Source organism: Callorhinchus milii, unplaced genomic scaffold (genome assembly GCF_018977255.1).
Source record: "Callorhinchus milii isolate IMCB2004 unplaced genomic scaffold, IMCB_Cmil_1.0 Scaffold17, whole genome shotgun sequence".
Taxonomy (NCBI): Eukaryota; Metazoa; Chordata; class Chondrichthyes; order Chimaeriformes; family Callorhinchidae; genus Callorhinchus; species Callorhinchus milii.
The window spans coordinates 14015250-14033020 of record NW_024704758.1 but is presented as its reverse complement, the minus strand read 5'-3'; the positions used below and the strand labels follow the sequence as shown (position 1 = coordinate 14033020).

The 17771-nt window shown below is 37.1% G+C and overlaps 1 protein-coding gene and 2 non-coding genes across 4 annotated transcripts in view; all 3 read right to left on the bottom strand.

The window, feature by feature from the left end:
* The window catches only part of cstf3 (cleavage stimulation factor, 3' pre-RNA, subunit 3), a 34491-nt gene that overhangs the window by 2050 nt on the left and 14670 nt on the right, over positions 1–17771 (bottom strand). Inside the window, exons 4-20 of one of the 2 annotated variants that reach the window (XM_007887763.2) lie at positions 15953–16012; positions 7343–7375; positions 6980–7077; positions 6582–6648; positions 6218–6252; positions 6000–6126; positions 5566–5643; positions 4956–5118; positions 4384–4493; positions 3558–3674; positions 3054–3128; positions 2772–2915; positions 2586–2688; positions 2123–2192; positions 1428–1623; positions 690–843; positions 52–146 (exon numbers count right to left, since the gene is read on the bottom strand). In XM_007887763.2, the coding sequence (XP_007885954.1) occupies positions 52–146; positions 690–843; positions 1428–1623; positions 2123–2192; positions 2586–2688; positions 2772–2915; positions 3054–3128; positions 3558–3674; positions 4384–4493; positions 4956–5118; positions 5566–5643; positions 6000–6126; positions 6218–6252; positions 6582–6648; positions 6980–7077; positions 7343–7375; positions 15953–16012 (1725 nt within the window). The remainder of the gene's footprint in view (positions 1–51; positions 147–689; positions 844–1427; positions 1624–2122; positions 2193–2585; positions 2689–2771; positions 2916–3053; positions 3129–3557; positions 3675–4383; positions 4494–4955; positions 5119–5565; positions 5644–5999; positions 6127–6217; positions 6253–6581; positions 6649–6979; positions 7078–7342; positions 7376–15952; positions 16013–17771) is intronic. The other variant, XM_007887764.2, reaches the window with a different exon arrangement.
* trnaa-cgc lies at positions 3380–3451 on the bottom strand. Its single transcript has one exon. It is a non-coding gene; the product is annotated as a tRNA-Ala (tRNA).
* Positions 5459–5530, bottom strand: trnaa-ggc. Its single transcript has one exon. It is a non-coding gene; the product is annotated as a tRNA-Ala (tRNA).

Here is a 17771-nt window from a genome sequence, read left to right as displayed (position 1 = left end):
TGCCAGAACAGTCCCTCAACAGAACATAACCTGCCTCAGATCCTTACTCACCTGGAAACATGTTGGCGGTGGTAACAGCTTCATAAGTAGTACTGAGGTCGGGGGTACAGGAAACACTCCACCAGGGACAGGATGGAGACCCGGAGCTGTGAAGGGAAGCAGATATGCTGAGTTTTGTTTTTAAGACCAAACAATATTAGCACAGTATAAAACACATCTTCAACATGCTTCGCAAAGACCTATTTATCATGGCAGCTATATTATACAGCGCAGAAGGAGGCCATTTGGCCCATCGTGTCTGCCGGTTCTTTGAAAAGAGCTTTTCCAAATCAATCCCACTCCCCCGCGCTCTCCCCAGAGCCCTGCAAACTCGTCCTCCCCAAATACATTGTCTGAAAGGCTGGTGGAAGCCGATTCGATAACAACTTTTAAGAGAGAAGTAGATAATTATTTGGGGAAGACAAGTTTGCAGGAGGAGAGAGAGTGGGGAGTGGGATTGATTTGGAAAAGCACTTTTCAAAGAACCGGCACAGACACGATGGGCTGAATGGCCTCCTTCTGTGCTGTATGATTCTAATCAAGTCTTCGAGATGTCTCAAAGCCCTTCACAGAATATACTCAACTCTTTAAGCTCATCATCGATTTAAAAACAACACAAAATCAAACATATCCTTAAACAAAATGCTTACGAGCTAAATGTCTAGGCTGAAATGGTATCATCTGATTAGTGTCGGGTTTAGGATATTCCGGTTTTCGATCCACTTCATCCTTCATCACTGGCACAATAGAAGGAGCCACGACAGGATCTGGAATCATGGCGGTTACTTTGGCACGGGAAACGTCCTGTAAGCGTTTAAACATGACTCGGTTACAATACAAATCGTGCCAAATTCACCCCAAATCACATCATCATTTTACGCAGAGTTTACGTGAACTGGGCAACACAGTAACTGCAATAAAAGTGTCAAGGCACAAGTTGCTTTGTAGAAAAATTCTCAAGACCACTCGGTAACAACAACAATTTGCATTTATACAGCGCCCTTTATGCAGGGTTAGTGTCCTGGAGCTTTGTCAAAACAGATGCATGTCACTATCCTTACATTTGATAAAACGCCTTTCACGTTGGAAGGATGACTCAAAGTGCTTCCAAGATTCACTATAAAATGAAATCATGTAGTGACTGTAGTTTTTTTATACAGGTGAATGTGATGCAGATTGGATAACAACACCCTCACAGAAACAGTTTGACGGTGTCCCAACGTTAATGACTAGAGAATAATTGAAGCTGGTGATTTGTGGGCACACTACATAGTCACAAAAGAACATCAAATCACAAAGGCGGTGGCTTTATTTTTGAAATATTTCTTAAAATAAAGACACATTACAATAGAACATTCAAGAAATGGGATTTGGGGGGACATTCATACCTTATATCCAAGGGCTTTCAGTTCACTGTTTGAACATGGAAACAGGTCCATGAACTTGTACCTGTCCACCAGCAAAGCCGTTTCTTTCCCTTCATATTCCTCCTTAAAAGCAGCAAACCTCCTCTTTTCCACTTTCAGGATACTGGCGAGATCGCCAATATTACTCTCGAAGGCTAGAAATCGTGCCCAGATTTCTCTATGTTTGGCAGAAGTAATAAAGTAAAATGAGCAAGGTACGATCAGACATAGGGAATCATCGTGTTCATGTGTAATGGCCTGTTTCCACCAAGTACTGAACACACAGGACTATAAAGATGCTACTCTAATGACTTCGATGATATGAATCTTTGCTGCTAAACTCAGATGGTATGAGGACAAAATACTTTCTATACAAAAGGAATATTAAATCACACAACAGTGATGGGACACTGCAGTTTTTAATGTAGTTGTGTTTCTCTTGAAATAAAAATAGTAATGTTTGCATTTAGTATAGTGCTTTTCATGTGGGGGAGGGGGGCAGATATCTCAAAGGGCTTTCCAGGATTTACTGTAAAATGTAGTGACTGTGTCTTGGAGACAAGATTTCACTTCTCTTTATGACATCTAATCTTTTTAACAAAAAATAGCATTCACTTACCGAGTTAATACTTATGGAATAAACATACTTTAATTTTTAGGGATTAAAAGAAAATTACCCAGATTTCTCAGGTGGTAGAGATCCTGACGTCAACACACGTTCAAACAAAACTCTGGTATTATTATCCTCTGAAAAATAAACCAAACTGAGGTTAAGTTGATTCTTGATATATGGAAACTGGCTTCATTTCTTTATTTATTCTTCCAAAAGTTTAAAAACTCCGTATTTTTATCATTTTCATTTGTATTATTACATGGGTACTGTTTGTACAATATAGTGTCAGCGTGCATAAAAGTGGACACACGTCATCATTTCATCAATCTTAATTTGACAGTAGAGGAAACTGAACAATAAGCTTTCTGCTATCAAGTCTAACAGGAATACACATTGTGGATAATCTGAATTGTTCCTCACAAACTCTGTTACACCTCTATGTACCCCTCAACCTATGTATTTTTCACTTACTGTTTTTCCGTGCGTCTGATGACCTGGTAAGAAGTACCGATCAATTGTATTCTTACCGTTAAGATGAGAAAGATAGTCAATATAAGCCAATATGTACTCTGGAATGTCCCCATACTTCTTCAACCCCAGCTCGAAAATCTTGAAGGCGACTGCCTTGTCCTACAGTAAAACATTACAAGCAGTTACAACAGGGACATCTTGTAATGTACTTGTGATATTTGGTACAGGGCAGGAAAACTTACTTTACTGCAGTAGTACTCCATGAGCGCAGCAGATACGTAGACATGGTGGCGTGTTCTAGCATCTTCTCTGGCTTTCTTAAAAATGGATCGACCAGACTTGATGCCTTCTGCTCTCCGTGCAAATTTCATGTACTGGATGTACACCTTTAATACAAATAAAAACATGTACATGTCTTTCTCATGTCCGTTCCAAATACTCCAAACTTGGCTCGTGTATGTAAACAATATACGTGGGCCATCATTTTGAATCATTTATGGATTTGAAACAAAACTAAACCTTACCAACGTGGGATCGATATCTTCAATAGTTAAGAGCCTATTGTATATGCTGTGCACCTTTTCATACTTCATTCGACTCTGTGAAAAAGAAAATATGAATAATAATCCTTGCATTTCATATAGCGCTTTTCACGTCTTCTCGACGTCTCAAATCGCTTCACAGAATATACTGTTAAAAAGGGAAATTAACTGTATATTTGTGGGCGAACGCGGCAGCCAGTTGTGCACAGCAGTGTCCCACAAACAGTCGTGGATTGAAAATGACCAATTTTTTTTGTTTTGGAGGGATTATTATTAGGCGTGTGGAGTAAGGAAACTTGCCCAAAGTTTCGCCCTGCCGGGAATCGAACCCAGGTCTCTCGCTTGCGAGGCGAGCGCTCTAACCACTGAGCTACAGGACTCCACTAAAGAGTGGAGAAAAGAAACTTCCTCATTTGCCTACTGGGTAGTAAAATTATATTGTTTTCGGGTTAGATAAATACTAGTCCTAACATAATCTCAACTCACCTCTTCATAGTCTGCATAGGCAAAGTAAAGCAGCATGTTCTTCCTTAACAAAGTGCTGATAGCCCTCTCGTATATGTTAGCAGCCTCGTCACTGAACAGCTTTGCGTTGTTCATATCCTGCCACACAAGACGGTTAGTAAGAAAATGTTACTGAGAAATCTTATCGAATTATTACAATGTCATTCCTTGCAAGTCACTCTGTGGTTAAAAGGTAAATCTCGCCTAACAGAAACTGAGCAGATACTAAATGACCCAAATCTAATTTACCTTGTAGCAAACGTGTTTAAACAAACAAACTGCTTTAATTCGCTTGTTGAGATTGGATAGGATAGGATACTGGAGGCAATTCAGTACAAGAGATCTTTAATAAACATGTGGAAGACCATTAAGTCATTCATGGCCACGTGAAGCTGAGCTATGTCACTTGTTGTTCATGTACAAGACCAAAAAAAACCCCAGTATTGCACACTCAACAACAACTCACATTTATAGCACCTTTCATGCGCTTGATACAATTAGTGATGGTCGGACAACCCCTTTGTTGACAAAGGATGACTGACAGACACAGATTTCAGTAAACAACTGCTTCTATTTTATTATAACTAGGTTTGTAAAACAATTCTCATCTATATTCCTGTATGGTGTTGCACCAACTCTACACCAGGCGCCCGCTACAAATAAGTATATAACTATTTGGTATACATTACACCACCTCAATGACATCATATCAAACATCTGATTTTATTTTCCTAACTCTAGATTAACTGAATTACAGACGCGAGAATGAACAGCGACTGCTTGGTATTCGTTGAATGTTAGAACGTACCCCCTTTTCAGCGAGCAGTTTGCTAGATTGCTCCAAGTACTGGGCAGCTTCATACCAAATGTCAGGATGATGTCCCAAAACTAGCAAACATTGTTCATAAGCAAACATGACTGCAAAAAGAGTAGAGATATTTTTTATTATTAAATCAACTTGTTGTTCATGTACAAGACCAAAAAAAACAGTATTGCACACTCAACTACAACTCACATTTACAGCACCTTTCACACACTTGATCACAGCATTTTTTCCATTCTACTGCAGTCATAAGGAGCAATGCAATAATAATAATCCTTGCATTTGATATAGCACCTTATCGCGTCATTGAGATGTCTCAAAGCGCTTCATAGAATATGCTGTAAAGTCAATTGATTGTATACTTTGTGGGCGAAATGCGGCAGCAATTAATCAAGGGAAGCCCTTTATTTGCCAATAGCTAACTATAAGCAAAACAAACTTCACATTGAGACATTCCCCATCAGTTTCATTTTGCAATACAATCTTTTCGTATAACATTCCACATTAAGGATATTCTGCAAAACCATCCAGTACAAATGATGTTCAAATAACCTCACCTCTTTTAGTGATTAGCGTTTGGTCCTCTGTTCTTAGTGGGTTGCTTTTTTCCCACTGGATATATTTTTTCCACATTTCAACCTGTTGTGCTTCTTGTGGGCTGTTCTGTGGCGGCACTGATGGTGCGTTGCGATCTAGACCTTTCATGACTGTCTCATACTCCTGAAGAGAACACAAAATGATTTGGGAAGGTATCACTGATAGGTACATGTGCGAAGCCCTCGACTGCACTTTAGATTTAGAATCATCTGGACACTAATAATAATAATCCTTACATTTGATACAGCGCTTTTCACGTCTTCGAGACGTCTCAAAGCGCTTCACAAGATATATTGTAAAGTGAATTGACTGTATAATTTGTGGGCGAAACGCGGCAGCTAATTGCGCACAGCAGCATCCTATGGACAGTCATGGATTGAGTGACCAAATTATTATTGTTTTTCTTTTCTTGAGGGATTATTATCAGGCCTGTGGATTAAGGAAGCTTGCCCAAGGTTTCGACCTGACCTGCCGGGAATCGAACCCAGGTCTCTCGCTTGCCAGGCGAGTGCTCTAACCACTGAGCTACAGGACTCTACAAACTAGTGTTAAGAAGGGATAAAAAGATACCTTTGCCACCCGTCGAGCATTCATATAATCTCGGCTCCGATCCTCAATCATTTTCTTGGCCAGGTGAACATTAATACCCTGCAGAGAAACAGTAAAAAAAATTAAACTTGTGCCTCAAGGCATCTGGTCTTTTTACAAGCAAATCTTGAATTGAGTAACTCAGGAACAGAGAAAAATGGCCAAAAAAGAAGCAACTTGCAAATTTTGGGTCGGATCTATACATAAACCGCACTGCAGTCAATGTCATCTCAGTTAAAACAATAGAGAAAATGTATTCCACATCGAGGACAAAATAAGTTACTGATGTCAACCCCAAATCTGTCATCTGACAAAATATGTGATCTTAATGAGTATTTTCTGCACTAAAAACAAAAACGTCAGTCAGTCCAAATGAACATAAACTGTGGAATAGAACTTGGGTCTAAAGTGCTCACCTCTTCATATTTATTATAATCTCTCCATAACTGTTCAATATTTATCATCGGATTGACACAGCCTCGCTGATATACTCGCCGGACGGCTGTAATCCTTTGGTTCTCCGCGTAGGACCCCACTGCTTCTCTATAAAAGGACAAAGTTTGTGTGAATATAACAGAATTATCTTGTATAGTGTACAATTTTGAAGAAAATGAATAAATATCAAAATACTTACACTCCTTTCAAAAAGTTTATGTAATCAACCCAAATCTGTAAAACAATTATAATTTGTGTTGTAATATAGCTCTATAATAATAATAATCCTTGCATTTGATATAGCGCTTTATCAGGTCTTCGAGAAGTCTCAAAGTGCTTCACAGAATACACTGTAAAGTGAATTGACTATATTTTGTGGGCGAAACACGGCAGCCAATTGCGCACAGCAGTGTCCCATACAAACAGCCGTGGGATTGAGTGACCAAATTATTATTTTTATATTTTTATTTATTTTTTGGAAGGGATTATTACCCCTGGAAAAGCGATCCAAATTATAATGATTGAATTTTAATCTAAATGTTAAAAAATGAAAAGATAGTTACTTGGTAGGACATGATCTCCATGCCAATCTTATCCAACGCAAAGTCATACGCCTGAGCCATCTTCTCTCTGAAATACACAGTAAGGAAAAGGTCATCGAATGTGATGTCAGCTAACAGCTTCACACTCAAGTGAGAGAAAACATAAAATTAGTCAAATAAGTTAGGGGGGAGTAAATTAATGATACAGTCAAAACTGTAAGTCAAACAACCACCTCCATTCAGCATCCCACCCCTTGTTAACAACCTCCCTGGAACAGCCCACATAGATTACACACACACACACACACCCTTACTTGGAGGACACCCTTACATTAAGGCCACTTTGGAAAGTCCAGAGAGGTTGTTGAAGACAGGTTTGATTGTACTTCTTGTGTATTTTTAAATTATTGAATCCTTACTTGTAACTGGGAAGTTTGCCTTTAGTCTCCCGTACATAGGCCAGGTAACATTTCCATAGATCAATATGCAAAACCTTCATAAGACATCGCTGAAACAACTGCAAATACAGTAGGAACTTATTACTTAATCCATAACAAGCCTACAAAACAGCCATCTTTATACACAAATATGCATGAGTTTCAGGTTACCTGGCATTAAAAGAAACTAAGACTCGAAGGAAAGAAAGTCCTTTATTAAAGATGATGAAAATTACAAAAAGGCTAAAATTGTTGAGGTGACACATTAGTGCTTATTTACAGACTAAGCCAATATATTCCCTCATTTCTATAAGAGTAACTGAGATTAATTTGAAGCTGGCTTACCTTTTCTACCTTGTCATAGTTTTTTGCTTTTATCTGCAGCAATAAAATAGAAGTTGAGTCATTAAGATAAGTAGTTAAACTGATTCTGATTGACATAATGCAGAACCATCCATACAATACAATTTATGCCCATAGATATCACCAGAGTGCAGAAAGTACTTGTTTGGCTACAAATAGTCATTACACTTTACAGTAAAAATCCTATGAAACGCTTTGAGATGTCTAAGGTGCTATGTCAAATTATTATTATATCATTATAACAAATTATAACAACTGTATATGGAACATTTAACCCTTGGCCCTAAAACAGGTGTGGATGGCTCTTACTATCGGGTAAAATACAAGATCATGAAACATATTGTTGTAGCTATTGTTGTTATTAATATTTGACATTTAACAATATTGCCATATAGGTGGTCTTTACGAGAAGGTTTCATTGCACTTTAAGATTCAAGCAACATGTTTGCATTTGTTCTATTTAATGATCTATATACTAGGCTCTTCATATTGTATGTTAAACTACCACCATGCTCCAGTTAAGTGTCATGAAGTTCACACCAGATAAGTTAGATACAATACGTATACTATCCTGTCCTTTAATTTCTACAGCAACCACCATAGTAGAGAACTGAAACAATCAGTTCAATTTTACCAACAAAAAAAACTTAGAAGATATTAAAAGAATTGAACATTATTGAAAATGAGAAATAAAAATCATGTCTGTTTGTGCAATGCTGTGCAAGATTGGCTGCTGTGTTCACCTACATATGCACCGTCACTGTACTTTTATAGTGAATCATGTGAAGTGCTTTAAGGAGTTGACGGTATATCAAATGCACTGTAATAAATGCAAAGATTATTCTTATTATAGGGCAGGGCACTTCTCAACAGGAACAGAGCTGATTAGCAATAAATTCCAGTTTTACACACAAGCGTTGGAACCAAAAGATAAAATGTATCTTAACTATTTGACTAAAGTGTTATATTTGCCTACAAGTCAAATTTGCAGCTGATGCGACATAAAAGTCAACATTCAAAACTACCTGAAGTGCTTGCTGATCTGTCAGCTTAGCTTTCATCTTCCACTTCACAACCTACAATTCCCAATCTCTAATAATCTTTGTTTTGTAACTGATTAATCTATTCCTGCCTCTATGGAAGAGATGGAAAGGAGGTGGGGGGGGGGTGTTCAGAAGCAGAAAATTGTTTAGTACAGTGTACTTTAAAAAATAAGTTACCTTTGCAAACATTAGGGCTATAAAATCTTGCTCTCCAGCTAAGCGTTACATCAACAAGATATATGGCTCCCAGCTACTCATAGTCTTTTACTAGAATGTTCCTGTGTAGCTTTAAACCTGGAAACACGTGGACGTTAAATATCTAATAATCTATTGCTCTGTTAATGTGTACTGACTTGCGTTGGCTGATAGGGTAGGAGTGTTCACATGTGTGAATTTTTAGACTAGTTTTCCCATACACTCTGGACTTTCTGGTGACTATATGAAACTCTTAACACTATTTTGGAGTGTTTTGAAATTAAGATTTGGGTACAAATTGACTTTTACAATTCCTACAGGTAGAAAGTCTATCAACTCTTAGGAATAGAAATAATTGCAAATACTTGAATTGAGATTCCTCCACTTTTATACAGAATGAGAACTTGTGCATCGATAGGTACTAAACTGATCTTTTTTAACAAACTGGATTCATTGCGAAGTCCAACATGTCCCCTCGCTTTAAGAAACTTTATGCTGAACCGCAGTGTCAAACACTCCGTAAATAATTGTATCTCTCTGAGGTGGAATAATTTGGAAGATTTCCTTTTCATGTGGGTAAGGCTTTTGACCAGATGCTAGGTAGTTTAAGCTGACTCTCACTTCTCTACCTGACATGACAAATCTATAAATAATGCCTCTCCAGCCCACTATTGGACTGGGTGGATGCTGGATCCCAATTCGCATCAGAATATGTACATGGAAAAATTAGTACAATAAGTTTGGCTTTGGTGAGCATCGTATAACTTTCTTAATTTCACGAAACCCTTGCACTAACCACAATTGTATAACGGCACTGCACAATGAAAACCTGGCTCTGTATGCAACTTTTTCACACCTTTCATTCGTCAAAGACTCATCATTCATCACTCTGTGGAAATGTTGTAAACAGTGTCCCAAATGTCTCCTAACAGGAAGGGTTGCATTGATGGCGTTCTAATAAATATTGCACTCTGGGACCTCTTTAGAATTCCTACTTCACGGCAATTGAAAAGCAGCCAACTTGGAACTGTGCCTTCGTACAGTGTAATTTATCATTCGCTTTTGTCCCTTTCAAAGACAGGATCCAGAGCACCGCAATATTAATGTGAAGTTTGGTTTCATCTTGAAGTGTAAAATGTTTGTACCCTGATGCAATTGTACAAATGTTTAACAACCAACAATGATTTTGTGGATTTATCAAATAAGTAGCTGTCATATAGTTTGGGAAACCTGATCCTTGGTTTTAAAGTTTTCAAATACCAAAATATATTACACTGACTCTTCATTCAATGACTCTTTCCAGAAAGAGAAAGAACTTACTTTCTACTTTAGAGTCCTCTGAACTTCTCAGAACTAGCTTGATAAGTAGTCTGGTATAATGTGGCGAATCCTCTAAGTTTTAGACCTGCTGCAGTACAAGGCTTCTTGAATGAAATGTGTCTGCCATAAAGGTCACTCTGTGTTGTTAAGAAGGTATTTTTACCTCCTGTAAACCTGAGCATAAAATTTAACCATCTTCCCAATTTAGCTCTCAATTTATGAAGCAGTGTAATATTCTCTGTAACATTGCTAGATGTAGGCTAAGGGATTAGTATTTGCCACTTTTAAGTCATGAGGTCTCAGTCTATGTCCGTGAAACATTAGCAAAATTGCCCAACCACATAACAAAAGAGCTAAAGTGGAACTTAATTTCAGAACCAGTAATTCGGTAGTTAATCCAAACATATTAAGACTGTTACTCTAGTTTATTTGTTGAAACCTGCAATGTTCTCTCCTCACCCAAAAAAACAAATGAAGCTCTTCCACAAGGTAAGGGTTTCAAAACTGAAGTCGCTCATGCACTCCTAACTCATAAGTGACATTTCAATGTAGGAGCTATATCAGCCCATTTAATCTCATCCTTACTAAATACCAACACTATCATTTTCCCACTGCAGCATCAAGTGTTTCTTAAACGAACCATGTTCTGGCCTCAACTATCCTTCTTGTGCCAGCTATCAATCTATTTAAATAAATAGTTCCTCGTGTCTGTCCTAAAATTGCTACTTACAACTTTGCACTCTCCTATCCCGTGGCTATTTCCTATCTGAAAATATTGTTTACTTTCTCTCTATCTCATCCAACAACCATCCAAGGGCCTCTCGAACATCTCTTAAATGCCGATGACACTTAATCTTATTTTGTTCCTCATCGTGCTGACCCTGGGGAGAGCCTAGTTGCCCTCCTCTTTACTGCCTGTAGGGATTGCCAGTTCTATCACCTTGTGCAAATCAGCTTGTCCAGTTACAGTGGGGCTATTTAACCATATGTTCTGATGCAGACATTAATGAACCTATATTCAAAACGCTGGCTTTCTATGGTCAAGCATATAGGTAAGATATTGGGGAGCAGAGCACAATCTGTACTTGATGCTGTAAACCTTGGAGCACTTAATCTGGAATAGGATTACCAAATAGGAATAGGAAGTAGACAAATGTGATGTTGCAATTGACTTTTGTGATTGCTGAAAACATCACTTGCTTTCTCTGAAACCAGTGATGGAATTTGCTCAATAAGTCAAGTCAATGAGCCAATGGTGATGAAAGAACCATCTTCCCCACAAAGCAAGCTCTCAATGTTGACCACAAGCACTTTGGGAATCACAATGCAGTATGTGGTGAGGGAGATATTTCACGAAAGGTTGATGACATTGTTCAATGTTTTTAAATTGAAAATTTGGTTTGTTATTTTGTGCTACAATTGATTATGCCATTAGAAATAACTTTTGCTTAGGATGGTTACAAACTGCCAGGAGTTGCAACCCATCAATCTGTGCTGGGTTTGAACCCACATTGCAGAGAAAAGGCAATACTATAAACTACTCTTACAATCCAGTTCTCGAGTATTTCTAAATTTGTATTATATCCCAGGCCTACCCCCAGGAAGATGGTAAAAAAATTTTTTTTGTAATTTAACCCATGTTTTGGTGGAATGTTTTTGTTTGAAAATTGTAACCTTGATTTAGGAAATGCATTTTCTAAGCTATTTTCAGTTAATTAACAGCTTGTGTTTCTAGTTACAGAAGGGCACGTTTCGCCCACAAAACATAGTCTATTCACTTTGCAGTATATTCTATGAAGGGCTTTGAGACGTCTCTAAGGTGATAAGGTGCTATATCGAATGCAAGGACTATTATTTATTATTATTTACAAATAAGCCTATATATAGATTATCTAAACACTGCAACCTCCCTGTAAGTACAGTAGAACAAAAATGAGTCATACTTAAATCCAAAACCAAATGACTCGATATATTATAAAATTTCTAGTTAAAGATTTAAATGCATGCATTACTTGGCAAATGAGAAGCATGGAATGTGCCAGACTATATCCCCCAAACTCCTCATTACAAAAAACTGCGCTAGTTTATCAGTGTCAGAAACCTGAAAAAGTCCTTTTTATATAAATGATGAAAATATTTATTAACAAAAAGGGAAATATATTCACAGTAGTTACACACAAATACAGCACATTTATTTCAATAGGTTTGTATTGCATTGTGTTTTTATTAAAGCAGACAATCATCAGAACCAAATAGTTTGATGCCGAACATTTTGTGCATTACACTTAAATATTTTTAAAAAGGAAGCTGATACAATACTAAACATGTATAATGAATTGTCACTAAGGAATTAAAACGTTTAAAAATAAACTTTACAAATGTACTGAATACAAGGTGTGCAGTGTTTTTTTTAAACTGCAACTGTTATACAGAAAAAACACCATACCAAATAAAAGGAACAGGAAAATGACTGCTAGCTGAAAAATGGATAGCCTGTAACCAAACAATCCTGCCTTCAGACTATACTTTCAGGAGACTGATTTTCAATGTAGTTATTGGTGGTAAAGAGAAAGAAGTTTTTACATTATACAATTTCAGGATCCAGTGTGGGTTGATTTTTTTTTAGCACTACTCAGCTAATGTCTCACAATTCAATTAAGTAGAAAAAGAAAATTCACCCCCAACCCCCCAAAAAATTGTTAAAACAAGGAAATACTACGCTATTGACACTATAAATTATACATTGAGCTCCTGGATCATAATACTGGAAGTCAGGCTTTTATAAACAATGGTTTTATAATGATCACTTCCTGTTAACTATTCCTACAATGTATTGTAGTATAGTGCAATGCTTTGTACACTATATATACATATAATCCACTCTGAAAATCCTTTATGCACAAGTAGTGGTGCTTTGAGATGGCCTTCTGATACGAAAAGTACTATACCAAATGCAAAGATTATCATTGTTAACGAGGTTATAAAATATACTTTAAAGTAAACTTGTGCAAAACTTAAAAAAAAGATATACTACAAATCTGCACCAACTCACAACTTGTTCAGTGGGTAAATGATCCATGATCATGAGTGAACCAATATCAACTGAGCCTGCAATGATGACACAATTAGTTTGTGTCTCCGGGATTAGGAGAAAAACAGAGTTCCTGCTTATATTTATCCAGAAAATCCGGTGGAGAGTGCATGTGAACATCAAATGAGAAAAGGAATGACCTAAGTTATTCTTTTGACACTCAAGAATCCAAGAAAAATGTCTGCTTGGGGAAGAGACATATCCACATTTGTGAAATCAATCCCGCATTTCAGTATTGATTCAGGTAAGAGAAAAAGTTATGTTTAAAAGCAAAGTACAAACTCTACTGAAGTTTTGTGAAGGGTCATTTACTTCAGTTATAATGCAAGTACCTCCTATGTAGGCATGAAAGCCTGTTGTAAAATATTGCTGCATCAAATTATATAGAACTATTTTAGCGAAACTGTACCCAATGACTCAATGGATAAATATACTTAGCCATACAGATCAGTACTATCCGAGGTTTAATCCCTGGTGTGTGCTGAATTAACTGATCGCAGCAGTAGGGATGATAGTAGGGCGTTTTAACTTGCATTCCTGTACTGCGGGTGGGGGGGGGGCAGGGGTGTTGTGGGGAGAGAGGGTGAAAGAGAGCCATTTCAAAAGCATTTGGTGGAGTACACCCTGCTATTTGTCTTTTGGGGAGGCGGGTTCATGAACCCATCACCATGTTTAAATGTCCAAACTAAGAGTTCTATATATGTACGCCACCTATACATCAAAATTTCTGTGCCTGGAAATGAAATGTGCGCTCTCTCCCTTCCAGAGGTTTAGGTGCAGTTTGGAAAGAGAGGACCTCAGAGTGTGAGTTGGGGTAATGCTGGAATTTAACCAGCTAAAATGGCAAAGGTTGCTGTCTGGCAAGTTTCCTGCAGTTTGTCCAACTAGATTCACCCGTTAGGACTTTAGGTTGTAGGGTGAACAGTAACCGAGTAGGAAGTGTCCCTAGATTGGTCTTCCCCTCAATTTCCTGTCGACGAGCTAGGCTAGATGGGTCTGACATCAGTATTGGAAGTATTCTGGATCAACCTGGCTCAAGACTATCAAGACGGCCAGAGGGTTGACCTGATTCCGACATTCTACTGCCAAAACATTGTATAGGAGCTAGGCCACAAGGCCACATAATTCATCCTTTAGGTCTGCAAACTCTCTAAAACATTTGCTATTAAGAGCTGAAGGAGCAGAGAACCAGTATGTTGAGATGCCTGCACGTTTGTGCCTCATGCACCAAAAATTTGCACTAATGTTAGGATCAATCAAGAGTTCCAACATAGTTGCACCAGCAATTACAAGACTTGCCACATGAGAGTGAACCCGGGACTTCCATGTCTGATTGTACTTCATGTACTGAAACTGGCAATTTTCTTAGGTGTGGAGTTGAGCTTTGCCTTACCTGCGTGTCTGCTAACAGATACAGGAATTCATAAAGAGTTCAAAATGGAACAAATGCAAAACCTCTAGAGCTTTTTTTTAATAACTGTTTTGAGATTGTTGTCATGAAAGACTAGCACGGGAAGACGATTCAACACACACATTAGGATAGAGCTGAAAGTTGTGGATGCTGGGAAAAAAAGGATTTTTCAATCAGGTCATGACTGCTGCTGCTAAGGAAAGAATGGTTTTTTTTCCTGTTCCCCTAAGTCACCATGCAATCGATTTACTTCCCTGTAAAGAGGTTCTGCTCCCAGGTCTATGACAATGCTGTACAAAGGTTCTCAATATTTCAAATACACATTTCAATCAAAGTTCCTTTTGTGGTTAGATGGAAGGGAGGACAAGTCCTTGACAATTAATTTATGGCAGGGAAAACCTAGAAAGATTGTGTTTGGAAACACAAAATTCTGAGCATTCACTTAACATGGGAAGCATTTTTTACTTTTTACTAGCTTGGCTCAGTTGGAAGCACCCTCATCGTTGAGTCAGATGTTTGTGGGTTCAAGCCTCATGTCAGAACTTTGAACAGTCTGGGCTGACACTCCAATGGATGTTAAAGTGTTAAGGTGGACATTAAAGATCCCACTGCGTTACTGGAAAACAAAGGGAGTTTCTGCCTGTATTCTAGCCAACAAGCCCCCAGATAAAATTGGTCATTCATTATATGGGTTTGTGGGACATTGCTGTGTGTAAATTGTCTGTCTTGTTCACCTAAAAATGTACAGTAACTACACTTTATAGTAAAAATCCTGTGAAGCACTTTGAGACTTTTCAATTACATAATAAGGTGCTCATCGAATACAATGATTATTCTATATTACTTGCAAAAATATCAACAGCTCACTGGTTATGTGCAAGATTAAAATCCTAGTAATATTGGCTTAGAACATTTACAATTGTATGGTAGAAAGCAATTGTGTCCTAATATCTTTGTGCCTGCAATGATTCTTCTGTTTTTCAAACATCTATACCACTTATACAAAACACTCAGTTGAAAATTATCTTACAATTCAGTTGTTAAGATTCTAAATATTTTATGCAATAGTGAACTGGAAACATTTAGAATTGTTAAGTTTCTTTTGGGCCAGTTATTTTGTATAAATCTATAAAAGCAATGCTCCCCCAGTGGCCGATAGCACAGTACTATTGTCCAGTACAAAACTGGCCCATATGGTACAGAAAGGCCCCGGTCTTGATCCCTAATCTGGTATTTGTGCTGAACAGATCCCTAATCTGGTATTTGTGTTGAACAAGCATGTTCAGAGGTCAGATGAGAACAGAATCAGGCTGTGAAAAATGGCCATTACACAAGGTACCAGAGAGCATCTCGTTGGTACATTGAACCAAAAAGGGAAAAAAAAGTTTTAAAATTATAGTTCTTTGTTGAAGAATGCAGGGTCCCTTTCAGGGTGATAAATGCAATTTAAAAAATTGTATTGTGTAGCAATTTCAATCAGTCAATCAATAAATGTTTTAAAATCTCCTTGCCAGGTGTGTGGGATATCTTACCTTTGACTGTAAAACGGACTCCTCATGAGCAGGAGTACTATGTGGCCTGAGGTTGCAGTTCTATAATACACAAAGCCAGCAAGTGAATATTCAGGTGTGAGGAATGAATTAATTCCTCCAGGAACCTTAGAGATGCATCATATTAGTCTATAATATTTACTCTGGGATAGGCTTCAAGTGCTGAAGTCATCAATATACTGCAAGACTATCACTGGATAATTGTAGACAGAAATAGTGTATAATATAGGTGCACAAAGCATGAGGTCTACCTTCATAAAAGGCATTGATGATATAGGAAGCTAATTTCCCTAGAAGAATGTTAAAAAAAAGTCACAAGGAAGAGGATTGGGAAACAGATCATCCTTGCATCTTCTTAAGAGATTTTTTTTTTAAAAAATGAATTAGTTTTCAAGCAGACTGAAATGACTGAAAGTATTTCAAAATGTGGTTGCAAGCTGGTAAAGGTCTTAACCAACTGACTTCGTACTAGGAATCAAACAAATTATAATCAATAGTTTCCAATGAACAGCAGTTACATTTTTGAAAGTCTGATCTCATATAGGATGCTCATACTCAAACAAAAACTCTGGAAACTTTGGTGCACCTTGCACAGCAATTATCAAATCATTGCACTTTTTTTTTCTTTTTTCTTTAAAGTTTCCAGACATAGAAAACATTTGCTGGATTTTTACTGAAAACATTCTTGAAGAACATTTGACTCTGTGTGTGAACAGTGGTTACTTCTGAATATTTGTTATGCAAGAATTAGTGAGGTTTTTGTCATGTATTCAATGAAAAGGCTGTGAATATGGTGCATGTGAAGCAAGATTAAGGTTGTTTCATTCATGTTTTAAATTTACTGAATAAATAACTTGATATTTGGAGATTAAACCACTAATAAAAAAAAGCATAATACTATGTGGATTCAGTGCCTCAATTCCAATTGAACTTGTAAGGTCAATTTTTAAAACTTTATCTGTAAATTAATCCTGCACAAACATAGAAAATAAATTTGAATTAATATTTATATTAGATATTTTTTAAAAGTTATTATATGCCAGAAAGTGAACTGGTTGTCAAGCATTTTTCACCAAAGCATCGAAAAGTAATGGTTAAAAACTAAATATCACTGTTCATTTTATATTGATCTGAACTGGCAAATTAAATTTGTGCAAGTGACTTCTCAATATTCATGTTAGCTTGATTTCAATTATACTCCGCATATCCTCAGTCAAGATCAAAAATACACACAAATGATTCAAACACTACATACCTCGATTTCATAATAGAAGTAGCAACACACTTTGAATTTACTTTCTTGAACATATGCACCATTCAAACAAAAATCACACCATAGCAGTAAGCTTGCATGCAGTTTTGAGTCTTGCTTAAGGAAGACTCAAGGAAATATACATTTTCAAATTTGAGTTTGGTTTTAATAAAGAGCAAATTATTTGCAATGCAATGTACTTCAAATTTTAAGTTATATACAATTCAAATATGCATCTACAAGGAGCGATATTGAAGGTCCATTTCATATAATTCTCGTATTTACGTCATATTCACAAAAAAACTGCTCAGCTTGACTTAACTTTCAATTATTTTCAATAGTTTTGACGTTTTAAATAAGGAGAGAACATGTACATACATGAATGAGGTGAAGTATTTCGGGTGAATTATTAAATCACAGACCCGTCTGTTTTCAGATGCATGGTAAAGAACCGAATAAAGGAAGAAACTTATAGAATATATTTTTATGTGATTTTTTTAATAAGATCACATTCCTGACCCAAAGAATCCTTAAAAATACCATTTATAC